The 17968-nt window shown below is 42.7% G+C and overlaps 1 protein-coding gene across 1 annotated transcript in view; it reads right to left on the bottom strand.

Moving 5' to 3' along the window:
* TMEM241 (transmembrane protein 241) overlaps positions 1-16892 on the bottom strand; it is a 118037-nt gene extending 101145 nt beyond the window's left edge. The window contains exons 1-3 of the mRNA XM_049770198.1: positions 16770-16892; positions 14090-14136; positions 9174-9251 (exon numbers count right to left, since the gene is read on the bottom strand). Of these exons, the coding sequence (XP_049626155.1) occupies positions 9174-9251; positions 14090-14136; positions 16770-16841 (197 nt within the window). The 5' untranslated portion in view covers positions 16842-16892. The remainder of the gene's footprint in view (positions 1-9173; positions 9252-14089; positions 14137-16769) is intronic.
* Between the last annotated feature and the right edge of the window lie 1076 nt (positions 16893-17968).

Below are 17968 nucleotides of genomic sequence, written 5' to 3'. Positions count from 1 at the left end.
CCCTTCTCCTCCCCTCCCCTCCCCTCCCCCCTCCCTTCCCCTCCCCTCCCCTCCCCTCCTCTCCCCTCCCCCCTCCCCTCCCCTCCCCTCCCCTCCCCTTCCCTCCTCTCCTCTCCTCTCCTCTCCTCTCCTCTCCTCTCCTCTCCTCTCCTCTCCTCTCCTCTCCTCTCCTCTCCTCTCTCTCTCCTCTCTCTCTCTCTTCCCCCCCCCCCCAGGTTTGATCCCCGGCATCCCATAAGGCCCCCAGAGTCTGCCAGGAGCGATTTCTGAGTGAAGAGCCAGGAGTAACCCCTGAGTGCCAGTGGGTGTGGCCCCCAAAACAAACAAACAAAAAATCCTACAACTATTCTACTTAAAAACAATAAGTAAAACAAAATCTTTCTCTCCTTTGCCCCTCCCTGATTTCCAGACAGAAAGGTAGAGCTGGGATGTCACCACAGAGCACAAGGCTTTGTACAGGGCAGAGCCCAGGTTGCACACTGCAAAGTACCATTTTTCAGGGCACTTTCATAACTGGCTCTTCCAACAAGGAATCATTCACTACTTCCCATTTCATTTACTGGCCAGAGATTCTCAATAATGAAGCTCTTCCTTTCCTGATGAAACAGAAGCAAGGTCTCTTCTGAGGCCCTGAAAGATCCTGCAGGCCAAACCCTGCCCAAAAAGCATCTCCAGGTCCCCCAGCCTGTTTGGCCCTCTCCTTTACTTTCCCTAAGGCAGACCTGGGCTCTGCATATAGGTAAGCACTGAGAATGGAGATGTGAGTAAGAAGCATACTCACTGGTCAGGAAAATGGCACAGGGATCAGGGGGTAATGCTCTGCATCATCAAGTGGCCCCAGACTTAATCCTAGGCAACACATTTTCCTCCTAGGGGTGTGGCCCTGGTCACCCCCAGCACTGCTGAGACAAAGTAGCACCAAACAGTATGGCTTAAGAATAGAACCCTATGGTCTGTGGGTTCTCTGAGCACTGCTAGGGAGCTCCCACTGCCTCAATAACAAAAATAGACCCTAAAGAAGAGAAATAGAAATATGGGTTTCCTAGCCCCTTTCCCCTCAAATCATAGTGAGGCAAGATAGAAGAAATTTAAGATCTTGTTTCTAAGATTTAGGAGAGAGAAATCCCAATGCATGTATCTAGCCAACAAGAGAGTGGAAGCCCAAGCTAAACACATTCGTTTGATCTCAGGTCTGCAGATTTGACATTTAATCCTCTTGACTGAACCTTGAGAAGATGCCAGAAGTGGGCTGCATAAAGTGTAAAAAGATAGTGACTGAAGCTGTGGTCATAACAGTGGTCTTCAGCTGCCAGCCCAAAGACAGGCAAGGTTGAAAATCGCTGCCCTCTTACCTTGGTTATCGTGCTGGCCCATGGACCCATGTATAAGACAGTGGCCATGGGTGGAAAAGGCTGAAATCTGTGAGACAGACTCTATTATAAAGGAGGGAATCAATAGGTCCTTCATGTGCTGGGTGAGGGAGGTGTGGCCTATCTACTTGTGCTTTGGAAGGACAAACACTGAGGATGTCTCTTAGGTGTGGGATCTGATAAAAGAAAAGTCAAACTGGGAGAAACAGAGGAGATAGTAGCTGCCAAGTATCACAGTGGGGAGCCAGGGAGAAGTCAGGAAGGGGCATAAACTTTCAGGGATCAGATGAGGTCTGAGATCATTGAATATGTCATAGTGACAATAGCGAATAACAGCATACTATTATCTATATAGAAGGGAATAGAAATTAAATGTTCTCTTGGAAAAATAAAACAGTAAGTATATGAGGGGCCGAAGAGAGAGCATGGAGGTAAGGCGTTTCATGCAAAAGGTCGTTGGTTCAAATCCCAGCATCCCATATGGTCCCCTGAGCTTGCCAGGAGCGATTTCTGAGCATAGAGCCAGGAGTAACCCCTCAGCGCTGCCAGGTGTGACCCAAAAACAAAAGTATATGAGGTAATGGATGTATTAAGTATCTGATAGGACCATTTGACACTGTGTACATATAACAAGTGGCCATATGCATACTTCAAATATTTTATAATTGTATTTGCCAATTATATTCAATAAGTGGGGTGAGCAGAACCTGTCATAATCAGCACTAACATAACTAATTAGGTTTTATTTGGTATTGTGCCTCTTTAATGGTTCTCAGCATCTTTCCTGAGGAAGTTTTAAGTTAGTTTGATTTTTTTCTCCTAAAAGTAATTACTACAAAACCCAAAATCTTTTATTACAGAGGACTGACTTTGACAACCATGATAGACAAGAACTTTTCCTGGCACCATAAAGAAAGACCTTGGGGTTTGACAACTAACATGTCCAGAGCCTGTAGTCAGTCTCATGACAGTATGCTTCAAGGGTGGAGACACCCTTTATCTCTTAGGCCAAGGGATTTTCCTTTCAAATTTCCCCAATTTTTACTGTGAATATGCAATAAATAAATAAATAAAATTGCCACATCAGCCCTCCTTTTTGTCCTTTTTCTATTTTCTTCTTTTAAATTTATATTTATAGCTTTTAGACAGGGGCCCCTACTGCTTTCTTTCTATTATTTTTTAACAAAACCAAAGAACATGAATCATCTTGTTCTGCCTCATATTTCTATGGTTTCCTACAAATTGAGAAAAAAAAGTAGATGGTACCAGGGGCAAAGCAGTCTCATGAGCATTGAGTGGAAATAGAAATGTTCAGACCTAAATACCCAACTGAAAGTCATTGACAATAAAATCAAGAGACCCAAAAAACAGCAAGCTATATACAAAGGGGCCTGTTACACTAGCAGTCCAGGGGGCTAGGGGTGGAGGTATAGAATGCAGGCTGGGAATAGTGGCGGAGGGAGGTCAACACTAATGGTGGGAATTGCCCTAATTCACTGTCATTATGTACCTTAAATATAATTGTGAAAGACTTGTAATTCACATTGGTATCAATAACAATTATTAAAAAATGAAGTAACTGCTACATATGACCATAAAGCATTCTTCTGGGGGGGGGGGGGAACAGCAGGGCAAACTAACAGAAGTGCATAAATCTGAGCACCTGCTTTCTTCCATGAGCAAAGATGGCTCTTTTGTTTGCTTGGGAGCCACGCCCTAAAGGAGCTGCTTTAGGGTAGCTGAACCTTCCAGCTCAGAGGTTATTCTGGTGGTGTTCAAGGGACCATGTGGTACCAGAGGCCAAACTCAAACTTGCATGCAAAGCAAGTAAGTGCTCAGCCATTGAGCTTTCTATTTTCAGCAAAAGATAGAATTTTTTTTTTTTTTTTTTTTTTGGTTTTTGGGTCATACCTGGCAGCGCTCAGGTTCTACGCTCAGAAATCACTCCTGGCAGGTTCCGGAGACAATATGAGATGCTGGGATTCAAACCACCGACCTTCTGCATGCAAGGCCTTACCTCCATGCTATCTCTCCAGCCCCCAAAAGATAGCATTTATAAAAGAAAAAAGAAAAAACAACAGGAGTTAGGGATAGAGTGACAGTATAATGGGTGAGGTGTTTGTTTTGCACATGGCTGACCCAGGTTCAATCCCTAGCATGATTCAATCCCTTATGGTTCCCCAAGCCTGCCAGGAGGATTCCTGAGCTCAGAGACGATAGTAACTTCTGAGCACTGCTGGGTGTGCCCCCCAAACAAACAAAAAACAAAAAATAAATTAAAAAAAATAGGAGTCAGGGGCCAGAGCAGTGGCACAAGAGTTAAGGCATGCGCTAACCTAGGACGGACCGTGGTTCGATCCCCTGGCAACCTATATGGTCCCCCAAGCGAGGAGCAATTTCTGAGTGCATAGCCAGGAGTAACCCCTGAGCATTACTGGGTGTGTCCCAAAAAGAAAAAAAACAAACAAACAAAATAGGAGTCAATCAAAAGAAGTGTAAATACTTAAATATATTTAAGAAATTACAATCACCAGTAACTTTAGTGGAGGTAGAATATCTCATTAGAAAATGATCATTTTCGGGGGACTAGAGCAACAGCACAGCAGAGAGGTGTTTGCCTTGCATGTGACTGATACAGGTTCCATTCCAGGCATTCCATATGGTCCCTCGAGCCTTCTGGGATTAATTTATGTGCCTTGAGCCAGGAATAACTTCTGAGAACCCCAGCGTGGGCCCAAAACAAACAAACAAAAGGGTCATTTTAAAAGTACAATTAAGTACAGATGTTAAGTTGCTTAATTTTCACTTGGCTGGGAGGTTTGATTCCCATCACATGTGGGCCCTGAAGCACTACCAGGAGTGATCCCTGAGCACAGAGAAGTTAGCACAGATATTGAAATGTGGCCCCAAGGAACAACAACAAAAAACTAAGCACCCAACTGACTAGCTCCTTGCTCATTTAGAGACAGGGCTGAGTTAATTTAGTGGTTGAAAAAAAAAAAAAAGTCTTATGATTCCCTTGAAAAGACTCTCAAAGAGAAGATGAAGAAACAGGGACTTCCGGAGAGATAGCACAGCGGCATTTGCCTTGCAAGCAGCCGATCCAGAACCAAAGGTGGTTGGTTTGAATCCCGGTGTCCCATATGGTCCCCCGTGCCTGCCAGGAGCTATTTCTGAGCAGACAGCCAGGAGTAGCCCCTGAGCAATGCAGGGTGTGGCCCAAAAAAAAAAAAAAAAAAAAAAAAAAAAAAAAAAAAAAAAAAAAAGAAACGGGGACTTCTCCATCTTTTAGAAATCCATGGTCACAGAATTATTACACACAGAATTTCTGGCTTAGAACTTCTTAAACTTGAACAATTGACAGTTAAATATTTGTTCTGGGACCAGAGAGACAACTCAATGTACTGTGCTCAGGCAAAGCATACAGAAGGCCAAGGTTTGATCTCTGGCATAGTCACACAAGCACCACCAGGAGTAACCTCCAAGCAAAGTGGCAGGAGTTGCTCCTGAGCATTGCCAGGTATAGCCACAATTAAAAAAAAAAAAAACCAAAAAAAAAAAAACCATGTTTTCTTTTATACAGTGGAAAAAACAGTGGTAAGTTAAATCACTTTCAGATGGCCTACAGTTGGTAACAACAGAGCCTATTTTGCAAGCCTGAGGTCAGTGAGGCTGGGTTTAATTTTCAGCACCACCCCATAATATCTAAACGTGGGCTCAGTTGCTCCACTGCTTGGGAGCTCCAGCACCATGAGTGTGATCTCTGACTGTAACCGTGTGAGTATGCCAGCACTGCAGCTGAGGGCAAAGATTCCTGTGAGCACAGTCAAGTGAGTATGGCTCCCTCATCGCAGCCACCACAAAACAGAGGAGGAGAGAGATGGAGAATAAAAAACAGAAGCCAAGGAACTTGGTCAAGTGATATAGTGCATGCCTAGCATGTGCAAGGCTCTAAGCTTGATCTCCAGTACTGAATGGTCCCTAGCACTGCCAGTGGCCCTCTAGCATTGCTGGGCTAATTTTGCCAAGGAAGGTCCTGTGTATTATTGGAAGTCAGTCCTATAAAGATAAGTAAACTAAAGATAAAAATCTAAATGAATAAATATATAATAAAAATAAACAGCATGCTTTGTGTTAAAATTTTATTTTTATAATTGTGGGAGCCAAGGGGCCAGAGAGGTACAGTGGTAGGGCATTTGCCTTGCATGCGGCTGACCTAGGACAGACTGCAGCTCGATGCCCTGGCATCTCATATGGTCCCCTAAGCCAGGAGCAATGTTTGAGCACAGAGCCAGGAGTAACCCCTGAGCATCACTGGGTGTGGCCCAAAAACCACACAAAAAATTGCGGGATCCACATTGGGAGTGTTCAGTGGTGGTGGTGGGGTACCCTTCAGTGTCAGAGATAGAGCCAACTCTCAAATATACTTATTGAAGCAAGTAGCCTTGTGACACAGGAGCCAGAGAAAAGTGTCTACATTCTCCCATGAATTCCAATCTGAGTCAGTCCTTAGCAGTGTTTCAAACAAAGGCGCCATCTGCTCTATTGCCAAGCTATATCCCAAGCTCAACAATGGTTCCAGATCTACTGAGGAGTATCAGAGTCTCATTGCAAGCAGTCAAAGTTCTTTTTAGAGCACATTATGGAACTATAGAAAGTATTTAGCATAGGACCTCAATGTCTGCTAGAAAAATCACTTCCATGTTTGGCAAAGATTTGGCCACAATAGTAGCTGCAATACATGACAGGTATGTCACAAGAAACAGCACCATCCTTCTCAGAAGATCTCCAAAAGTGTCTACCACTGGGCAATAACTCCTGAGTTTTGCTTACTGGGCAAACATCATGGGAGGAGAAGGATTTCACAGTCACTTGATGGCATCAACAAGGGTGAGTCCAGAAACTGCCTGTAACAATAGATCGATCTGGCTACACTGCTATTTAGTTAATTAAGCCACAGCCAAGTGCAATCCACAAGTAGCACCCACTCACATCAATTTGCTAAAAGTAAGAAAAGTGGGGCTAGAGATAGGAAAGGGGTTGCAGTGCCTCCCTTGTGTGAGGCCAACCCTGGATCAATCTCTAGCACTTCCTATGTACTCAGTCTGCTAAGTACTGCCAGGAGTCATTCCTGAACACTGTGGGTTGTGATTCAAACACCTCCCCACAATAAAATTTTAAGAATAATTCAAGTTAGAGATGTGGTGCCAGTACATAATATGTTTCAAAGGGAATCTGGGGCTCTTGTAGGTTATAAGTACAGTACAACTGAGCTCGGTGTGGCATATGCTATTAAGTGCCTATTTGTGCTCACTGTATACAGTTCCAACATTAAAACGCCCACTACACAAGGATCTCAAGATTCCAAACTGTCTCCCTCATATTCTGTAGAGTGTAGGATTTGATATCTTCACACAAAGACACATTTTGCAGAGCTCTACTTCAGATACCTAATGGCAACATCAGAACATATAATCCAGTAAGAAAGAGCAGCCAGAAAAAACAAAGAGCCAGCCAGTCCAAGTTCAAAAAGGAACACTGGGCTGGATCCTTGCTCCAGTCATCTATTAACAGCCCTCTGCAATGACCAGAATTCGGGAAATCCTGAGCTGTACCAGTGATTATTAAACACTAGAATCTTTGATAGGAAGTTCAGTGGATCTTTATATCAACCAAGTGACTGTGAAGCCTCCTAAGAAGGTCTGGGAGGAGGACATATCTGTAAGAAGTAAAGTGATAGGAGTGAAAGGAGAGATACTAAGAATCTGAGAGTAATAGGACCTATTAAACTTTTGGGCCGGTGAGATAGCATGGAGGTAAGGCATTTGCCTTGCCTGCAGGATGGTGGTTCAAATCCTAGTATCCCATATGGTCTCCCAAGCCTGCCAGGATCGTAGAGTCAGGAATAACCCCTGAGCACTGCCAGGTGTGACCCAAAACCCCAAACAAACAAACAAAAAAAACTATTAAACTTTTATGGGAGGCACACTCACCAGTGTTCAGGGGTTGCTTCTGTTTCTGTGATCAGGAGAGACCCCCGTTGGTGCTCTGAGGACCATATATGATTCCTAGGATCAGTCATAAGCAAGGAAAAGTGCCTTACCTCATGTGCTATCTCTCTGGCCCTAAAATTCCTTCTTTTGAGGGAACACTCAGTCATGTACAAGGGCCACATTTGGCTCACTCAGGGGCCATACCTACAGGTACATGGGGACTAGGATTTGAACCACTGTGTGGCTACAACTAGACATAGGGCTAAACTGGATATATCTTTTTTGTTGTTGTTGTTGTTGTTTTTTCGGCCATACCCAATGATGCTCATGGGTTACTCCTGGCTATGCACTCAGAAATCACTCTTGGCTTAGAGGACGATATGGAACACCCGGGAATTGAACCGTGGTCTGTCCTAGGTCAGCTGTGTGTAAGGCAAACACCCTACCACTGCACTGCTGCTCGGGCCCCATAAACTGGACATATCTTAATCTCTGTACTTTCTCTCCAGTTCTAGAACCTATAACTCTTGTTTTGCTTATTTGCTTGATCTTGGTCACATTCAACTGTGCTCAGGACTTATTCCTGGATGTGAGCTCAGGATTCACTCACTCCTGCTGGGCTCAGAGGACCATATGGAGACTGAACCCAGGTCAGCCTCATTCAAAGCAACCACATTATCTGTTTTACTATATCTCTAGCATCTAGAACTTAAAGCTTTTGAGAGCTAAAAGGAAAATGGTGTCTAGGGGGTCTCAAACTTCAACTACTAGAGGACCACTTCCCACAGGGAAAGAGTCCTGAAGAACTCTGCCATCTTATTGGTCCCCAAATTTTCTTTTGAAATCTGAATAAAACTTATTGTATGTACTCATCATATTGTACTTAACCATTCATCACTGATGGAATTCTTCATAGTTTTCTTGCCTTTTTTTTTTTTTGATGTGGGTAGGAATGACTAGTAGAACTTGGTGTTATCAAATTTACAGAGGTCCCAGGGTTTGTAGGAAAAATAAATACTGTACCCATGTCCTGTCTCTCTGGCTCCTTCAACTATTTTGCATGCTGGAGATGCAGCTTTGATCTCTAGGGCTAAATACTTCTCCAGGAGCCAGATTGATAGTGGCACTTGCCACTTGCCTAGCATGCAGTCAAATGGATTCAATCCTCAGTATCCCATATCCCTCAAGCCTGCCAGGAGTAATTCCTTAGAGCAGAGTCAGGAGTAATACCTGAGCACCACTGACTATGGCTTAAAAACAAACTAACAAAAATGCATCTCCTAGCATGACCAGGAGTGACCCCCAAGCACCATGTCCCTGGATACCACCAGTTATGATCTCCAAACCAAAAGGAAACCTTAATTTGTATTTTACTGTTTTGTTTTAGGTCATACCTGGTGATACTTGGGTATACTATACCTGATTATGTGCCCAGTGGTCACTGTCATTGGTGCTTATGGCAGTACCAGGACTCCAACCTTGCACCCCATATACAAAGCAGGTGCTCAGATCTCTCAGTTCTCTCCAGCCCATGGAACAACGTGAACGCAGAGTTAAAGCTCATTCTGTATGGCCTTATGGTTTAAAACAAGGCCCAATAACTAGGCTGTTGCAAATTATATCTCTCAATTTAAATGTTTTATTAGTGGCAGTTATTGTTAACATGCAAAAGTATTTAATTATAGAATTATTGAATCTCAGGGTTAGAAGGAGCTGAGAGACCAAATAACTCAAATTTCCATGTCTCTCAATATAACATCAAAATAGTCATCTGAAAGTAGTCATGAATTCAGCATAGAATGTTTCCTACCATGAAGCACTGTTGATCTCCACCCAGCCCAGCTTCCATGACACATGAAGCAAAAGGCCACCTAGAAATGTCTGCCACCTGGAAAAGGAGAAAGGTCAGTGTGAGCATTCAAAAGGGTAGGTGACACCTCTGTTCACTGTTGAGCTGAGTACAATTGCCAGGATAAGCAAACAACCCAAATGTCCATGGACAGATAACTGGATAAAGAAGTTGTGATATTAGGGCTAGAGAGATAGCACAGCAGTAAAGAGTTTGTCTTGCATGCGGCCAACACAGGACGGACCCTGGTTCAAATCCTGGCATCCCATATGGTCCCCAGAACCTGCCAGGAGTGACTTATGAGCGCAGAGCCAGGAGTATCTCCTGAGCGCCTCCAGGTGTGACCCAAACACTTAACCCCCAAAAAGTTGTGAGGCACACGCCCATACACTCTCACCCACATACCCCCCCCCACACACAATGGGATTCTATGCAGCTGTAAGAAACAATGAAATATTGAAGCTCACTGCAATACAGATAAAACTGGAGGGTTTTGTGTTAAATGATGTAAGTTAGAGGGAGAAAGACAAATAGCAGATGATCCCTATTCAGATGTCTCTATTCAGCTGTGGAATAGAGACAAGTCAAGCAAGTAAATAGTATTGAACAATGACAAAGCTTAAGCCTTGGATTATGAATTTTATCAGTAAGCTCTATAGGAAGGGTTAGAATGAAGATCAGATCAGTGATAGAAGGGATTTTACATGTTAGTAGTGGTGATGTGCAGTAACTATATACATCAATGCCATAAATTTAACCTATTTTTAAAATTAAAATAAATTGTTCTTTTTTTTGTTTGGTTTTGGTTTGGAGGCTCCACCCAGTGGTGCTCAGGGATTACTATTAGCTCTAAGCTCAGGAATTACCCCTGGCAGTGCTCAGGTGACCATATGGCATGCTGGGGATTGAACCTGGGTCACCTGTGTGCAAGGGCCTACCTGCTTAGCTATCATCACTCTGGCCAAAATTTTTTAAATTTTAATTTAGAAATGACACTTTAAAAAGTGAAAAAATGAAAAATAGAAAAAAATAATCAAAAAAGAATAAATAAAATTGAAAATATGAATAAAAATTTAAAGGTCAGGGGTGGAGAGATAGCATGGAGGTAAGGCATTTGCCTTGCATGCAGAAGGTAGGTGGTTTGAATCCCAGTGTCCCATATGGTCCCCCCGAGCCTGCCAGGAGCGATTTCTGAGTGTAGAACCAGGAATAATGCCTGAGTGCTGCCAGGTGTGACCCAAAAAACAAAAAAAAAAATTTTTTTTTAAAGGTCAACATGAGTTTATTAGAGTGCAACAATCTCAGACATGGCCTAGCCACACAATCTGTCCACTGACAGAAAACGGTCAACCCTGATAACTTTCTCCTACTCTCAGCTATTTCTCAGTCCCTTTTTCCCCTCTGGAGTCAAGCTGTCCCGCTCAGTGCTGACACTGCAATCACTTCATTTTCTAGACTTTTCCCATCAACCTCCCATATGCCACAAGTCTCCCCTTACTCTGCACTAATGGTTTCAAACCCCAATTTGAAAAGCTATCCTGATACCCCCCTCAATGCCAACAAATCTAAAGCATAAATTGACTTTTCCTTCCCTTTACTTATCCTCCTATTCCTAACCAACCAAGCTAGAAAACTGAATACAGCTATTCCTGCCTTTTCCTCACCTCCTTTTCTCCTATCAAAATCTCATTTCTTCTATCCCATAGAAGCTCTAAAATCCTAAACCTCATCTTCACTCTCTAACTCATCCAGGCTCACAGCTTCTCATACCTGGCCCACAGCATTTGTCCCCTAAATGTACCTCACCCCAGGTTTTCCTGCACCACCCACCCATCTCCACCTATCAGCCAGAGTCCTCTTCTAAATGAAAAGAACTTCTCTACTAGATTGTTTAAAACAAACAAGAGGAACCAAAGAAATAGTTGTATGGGCTAAGCACATGGTTTGTATGCATGAGGACTGGTTTGGCCAAAATTGCATGGTCCCCTACTAATATGACCAAACATTAGGTACACCAATTTTTTGGCTGATATCACCAGGACTTTTTAAAGCAAGCACAGGCATCTGACCCAGCATCCTCCTTTTCCAGGAGGCTTGGTAACTGAAAATATGCCCAAGAAAAGCTGCAGTATCAGTGACAGTGCTTTGAATTGCTGGACCACTTCATTTGTTTCATGCTTTCATCCCTATAGGAACACATTAACAGAATGGGCAGCTAACAAGAACTTATTAAATCTTCATAGGAGATACAATAATTTTCATATATGTGCTTGCTATCGTACCTTTTCTTTTAAAAATTTTTTCTTCTCTTCCTTTTCCTTTTTTTTTTTTAATAAATTTTCTCTCACTTATCTAGAAACAAATGTATTATGGTCAATTATGTCAATTATGTGATGCATTTTCTTTAAATAAAGTAAAAAAAAATGCATGGTCAGCTCAGTACCATTGGCAAGACCCCTAAGCATAGAACTGGAGGTGGCTCTGAGTACCACCAATGGTATAGTAGCCCTGTCTCCCCAAAACTAACAAAACAACAATTGACTCTTCTTAGTGCCACAGATGTTCAATTTCTTCCACAAACATTAGGGTTAGGGGTCATAAAATTCACACAAGGGCTAGAGTGATAGCACAGTGGGTAGGCCCTTGCACATGGCTGACCCATTTGGTCCCTGGTGCCACTTACTCAGGATGCCAAGATTACAGGAGTTCAAGCTAAAATACCCCTTTCTTCTTCCCATCATGAAGCACAGCAAAATACCAAGTGAGTAATAGGGGGTACTACAGGCGACTCAAATTGGTCTTTTCGTTTTGTTCTTTCTATTTTTTGCTCTCTTGTTAAGTTGGCTGGTTTGGGGATCATACCTAGCAATGCTCAGTTCTTACTACTTCCTGGCTCTACTCACAGATCATTCCTGGTGATTCTTAGGGGATCCTCTGTGGTATCAAGGATTAAATCTGAGTCAGCTACATACATCCCTGCACTATTTCTCCAGCACTAATTAGTCTATTTTTCAGGTGAATCATTCATATGTTCCCAAACCTTAATTTTATGACTTAAGATGTCATCTCAGAAATGCTTACCATATATCCCATATTCCTTTTTTGTTTGTTTGTTTGTTTGTTTGTTGTTTTTTATTTTTGGGCCACACCTGGTGGTGCTCAGGGGTTACTCCTAGCTATCTGCTCAGAAATAGCTCCTGGTAGGCACGGGGGACCATATGGGACCCCGGGATTCGAACCAACCACCTTGGGTTCTGGATCGGCTGCTTGCAAGGCAAACACTGCTGTGCTATCTCTCCGGCCCCAATATATCCCATATTCCATATACCCTATACAAACCCTGACCTCCAGGACAGTTTCTTTTGTTTGTTTATTTGTTTTGTTTTGAGGCCACACCTGGTGATGTTCAAGTGGTGCTACTTCTGCTCTGAGCTGAGAAATCACTCCTGGCAGTCTTGGGGTATGTAATGAGATAGTGGGGGTTGAATTCTGGTCCACTGCATGCAAGGCAAGCGCCCTACCTACTGTGTTATTGTCCCAGCCCCTCCATGACAGTTTCTATATGTGACAGAAAAGCCTCTGGAACTTATACCCTTTCCTCTCTAGGATCAGCTTAGTCTGTCCTTGCAGTCACACCCAGCCTTAGGAGGAGCCTGAGTGGCCCAGTCTAAGGAATGTGACCTTCATTCCTCTGAGTTTTAACATGATGACCCCTTGACCTAAATGTTCTTCCCTCTCCCTGTGAGTCCTAAACATCTGCTCATCCTCCCAGACTCATTTTCTTTTTTTTTGTTTTTGTTTTTTGTTTTTTGGGTCACACCCGGCAGTGCTCAGGGGTTATTCCTGGCTCCAGGCTCAGAAATTGCTCCTGGCAGGCACGGGGGACCATATGGGACTCCGGGATTCGAACCGATGACCTCCTGCATAAAAGGCAAACGCTTTACCTCCATGCTATCTCTTCGGCCCCCAGACTCATTTTCTATGTCTCCTCTGTGAAGCCTTCCTGACCCAACTGGAGAGAACAAATCAATATAGGCTGTGCCTGCAAAGAAAGCCTGGTCAAGAGCAGGGCTGAGGGCACTTCTGAATGTCACAAGTAGGAGGAGAGGAAGTGAGAGCTGCTAGTCATGTGTGGTAAGGGGAAGATGAGAGGCAGCTATTAACATTATTTTTATACACTAAGTGGAAACTACTTACATGGCCATAAATAAAAATATACTTGGGTCAGATAAACATTTTAGGCTTAAACCATGGTTTCTATGTAGAAGACCTAGGCTAGATCCCCAGTACTGGATGGTCCCCTGACCTTTGCTAGGAGTGACCCCAGAACAAAGAGCTAAGAGCATCCCCTGGACATGGCCAGATATGTGACCCACAAACAAACAAAATAGAAAAGGAAAAGCTAAATAAATTGTAACTTTGATGAAAATCAATAATACATATTTTATGGAAGTCATTGTGCTATAGCATTATGTTTTAGGGATGTACCACTGAAAATCAATATGCAAATATATCCTACATTAAGTTCATCGCTAAAATTCCTGATATTATTCCCATTTACTCAATTTACTCACACCACTCCCTTTCCCTTCTAACTAGTTTTTAGCTCAAATATTTATTTTTATTTTATTTACTTCATGGTTTTCTTCTCTATTTCTACATATGGGTGAAATTTGTCTCTCCCTCTCTAACTTATTTCTCTATGCATAAAATCTCTGTCATTTCAACTGTTTTTCCATTGTGTCTTTCGTCTGGTATAAAAACACAAAGAGCCACTGTTTTTTTTTTTTTTTTTAGTCCATCTATGTTTTATCAAACAATTAAGGATGCTAGTAGGAAAAGTAAGTACAGAGCATAAGAGCATAAAGAATACTCACCCTTGGAATATTGTAGGATAAGTAAATTTCAAGACTGACAGGACATACTGAAAAACAAATAACAAATGAATGAACATTTTTAATTCTATAATCAGAGAAAAATAAGTATACTTGGCTTTCAAAATGTGATTTGTCCCGCCCCCCAACCTAAATCACACACTAAGAAAATAATCTTCTAGGTCATCCTAAGGAGAGTTCTTGCTCCTCCTAGAAGCCCAGAAGTTTCACCACCTCTCAGACAAAGGTGAGTAAAATAATTTTCATGGAGGAAGGGGAATGCACAGCCTCTGGGTCTGCGGGTGTCAACTTCTGGCAATTCAATGTCTTCCCAGAACTGGAAGTACCATGTTTGTGTTTGTTTGTTTTTTGTTTTGTTTTGTCTTTGGGCCACACCTGGTGATGCTCAGGGGTTACTCCTGGCTATGCGCTCAGAAATCGCTCCTTGCTTAGGGGAAATATGGGACTCTGGGAGATTGAACTGCGGTCTGTTTTAGGCTAGCACAGTCAAGGCAGACAAATGCCTTACCACTTGCGCCACTGCTTCGGCCCCATGGAAGTACCATGTTTTAATGATAGTAACTCTACTGGACAAACTCCTGAATGAAGTCTGCTATTATCCAGTTCACCTAAAGATTCAACCTCTTTCATGGTGATGTTTACAACAATTATGTTGTAAACACAGTGCTTAAATAAATTATTTAATAACTAAAAAAAGATTCAACTTCTTTCACCATTTGTGTTGTTTTTGTTGTTATTGTCGTAGTTTTGTTTTTTGTTTTTCAGTTTCTATTTTATTTTGTCTTTTTGTTATGTTTTTCTTCTTTTATCCCTTTTTTCTTTTACAATGATATTTATAACCTTTAGATGGACTCCTTCCGTTTTTTATTTGCTTTTTGTTTTCTTTTTTTGTTTTTGTTTTTCCTTTCCTTTTTCTTTTTCCTTTTTTTTTTTTTCTATTTTCTTTTCTTTTCAAACAGAATCACATAACCTGAATCATCTTGCTCTGCCTCATAAATTGAGGGGGAAAAAATGGATGGTATCAAGACCAGACAGTTGTATGAACATTGAGTAGAAATTAAAAAAATGATCAGTCTTAAACACCAAATCTAAAGCCGATGACAACAGAATTGATACCCAATCTACAACAAGCTAGACAGAGAGGGGACCACTTATATTATCAGCCTGAGGGACAAATAAGGGGAATATGAGATGCATCCTGGGAACAGGGGTGGAGGGAGGACAACACTGTTGGTGGGACTTCCCCTGATTTAATGTCACCATGTGGGGCCGGAGAGATAGCATGGAGGTAAGGCGTTTGCCTTGCATGCAGAAGAAAGGTGGTTCGAATCCCGGCATCCCATAAGGTCCCCTGAGCCTGCTGGGGGGGATTTCTGAGTGTAGAGCCAGGAGTAGCCCCTGAATGCTGCTGGGTGTGACCCAAAAACCAAAAACCAAAAACCAAAAACCAAAAAAAAAAAAAAAAAAAACAATGTCACTATGTACCTAAAATATTACTGTGAAAGATTTGTAATTCACTTTGGTCACAATAAAAGTTATTGGAAAATAAAAGAAAATAGTGAAGGAGATAATCACATCCTTTCAAAACAGTTAAGAGAAGTTAAGAGAACCAATGTAAGAAGCATTTATGGTTATTTCCATTAAGCAAGAGGAATAGTAGTAGTGGAGGAGAGGGCAAGATGTTCCTGAGCCCAGCTGGTATCACCACTTCAGCTTTGTGTCCAGTCCTAGTGTTCTGTATGGAGGCTATGCCTTACTGTACTCTCCAAAAGTTCAATATTTCCCTGTATGAAACCAAATTTCATTCTTTGAACAAAACAAAAATACGGTCTTTTAATAAAAGAGTATTCTGTCATTATAACATATGATCAGAAGGGCCAGAGAAACAGTACAGTGTTCGCCTCGTGCAAGGTGCTTGCTTTGCGAGAGACCAATCAGAATTAGACCATGGCATCACATATGGTCCCCCAAGAATCACTAGAAACAATTGATCACACACACACACACACACACACACACACACACACACACACACACACACACACACACACCTGCTAGGTGTGGAGCCAAAACCAAAAATAATAATACATTTTAAAATACCGTTAAAAAAAAGAAATAAGATCCTTGACTACAAGGCAATGACTGAGACCAGATTATTCATAGTGTAACAGTGATTAGATGGAATGATCTCTTCTACTGAAAGTTTTCTGGCACCGTGCAGGATTTTGGGACAGGGGATGTTTTACAAAAGAAAGCAAATCGTGCTTTATTTTACTTTTCCGTCAAGGAGACAACAGAAATCAATTGCTCTCTTTCCCTGAAAAAGGATACACATAATCCAAAATTCCATAATTTCAGGAAGTTTGATAGTCAGAAACTCCAGCTTCCCAGGAAATAGTAGGCTGCCAGGTCAGGAAAGGATGCTAATTCTACAAATCTTGTTTGTACACGCGAGTTCTATTAGGGCCAAAGGTATAGTAAAACCCTACAACTCCTACTGCTGGAGGTGCAGCCCACACAGTCTGCTGCAACTCCACTGTCATCAGCGGTTAAAAAATAATCAGTTCCAAATCTGGAAACTACATTTGTTCCACGCAGGATTAGGGGACTCAGATCTCCTGCGTGCAATCATGACCTTCCAGGATCGCCCCCCCCCCATCACCTTGTTCGTGATGTAAGAAGCTAGATAGCAGGTACAAAAAGTGAGGCCGACCAGGCTCTTCCTCAAGAACATGGGTCAACTGGTTCCCCAGGCTTAGGGGTGCCGGCGGGCTCCAGGGCGGTAGCCAGGGCAGGGTGCCACGGCCGCAATCTCGGGGGGGTGGGGGGGAACACACGTGTCTCCGAACTGGACCAATGGGAGCAGGGGCCGCCTCTCGTCCCCACCCCGGTGCCGGCCTCTTAAAGGAATCCTGCCACCGCAGGCCTCAAAGCCTCGGGTAGGAGTGGCTGCGTGTTTTTAGATTCTGAGAAATTAGGCGTCTGTTAAAGCTAATACTAGTTTCCTCCCTTTCCTTTGTTATTATTGTTATGATGACGGGGTTCACATATCTACTTGACTGTGCTGCTTGCACACATATGATTGGGGTGTCTGCTGGGAAAGGGGTTTGCACACTTTTAGTGGGATTGCTTTATTACTCATTGAGGTTTCCCATTCCTTTATTTGTTTGGTGGTGCCTACCCACATGCTTGCTGGCCTTCAGACACTGCATAAGGTGCCAGCACATCATTAACTGTGATGCTACAGCACATTAAATAATGTTCAGGACAGGGAAAGATAGCTTAAGAGGCTAAGGTGAAAAAGGATGAACCAGGCTCCTCTGGACACCCCAGTAACCTCCAGACTCAGACTAGAATAGCAGTGGGTTATGTGTGTGATTCAAAATCTATAAACCAAAAAAAAAAAAAAAAAAAAAAAAGTGGTCCTCAGGTATATATGGTCACTTTGAGGCTCTCATAAAATACCTTAAAAGTCTAATTATGTAACCCTATTAAGAAGCTCAATGTTTCCTAACACACGTTACAAAATTTCTCACCTCACAACCGTCTCCTAAGACCATGGCAATAATAACAAAGCCGGGCAGTTTCCTTCAGCCTCCCTCCTCGGCCTACACTTGATATTATGGGTCTTGCAAGCTATTCCCAGTTTAGAAGCAGCACAGGATAGATCCAGGAATAGAGAGAGCCTCGTTCATTTATTTTGACAGCCAAAGCACACAGATCCCAGTGATTCTGTGTTATTAGATCCAGAGAGCCAGGCAGGAGACACAGGGGGTGAAAGTCGGGGCTTAAATTGCCCAGAAAGGGCCATAGAGATAGCATGGAGGTAAGGCTTTTGCCTTGCATGCGGTAGGACGGTGG

This window comes from Suncus etruscus, chromosome 3 (genome assembly GCF_024139225.1).
Source record: "Suncus etruscus isolate mSunEtr1 chromosome 3, mSunEtr1.pri.cur, whole genome shotgun sequence".
NCBI classification, from domain to species: domain Eukaryota; kingdom Metazoa; phylum Chordata; class Mammalia; order Eulipotyphla; family Soricidae; genus Suncus; species Suncus etruscus.
The sequence above is the reverse complement of the archived record's forward strand: the minus strand, read 5'-3'. Positions and strand labels throughout refer to the sequence as shown.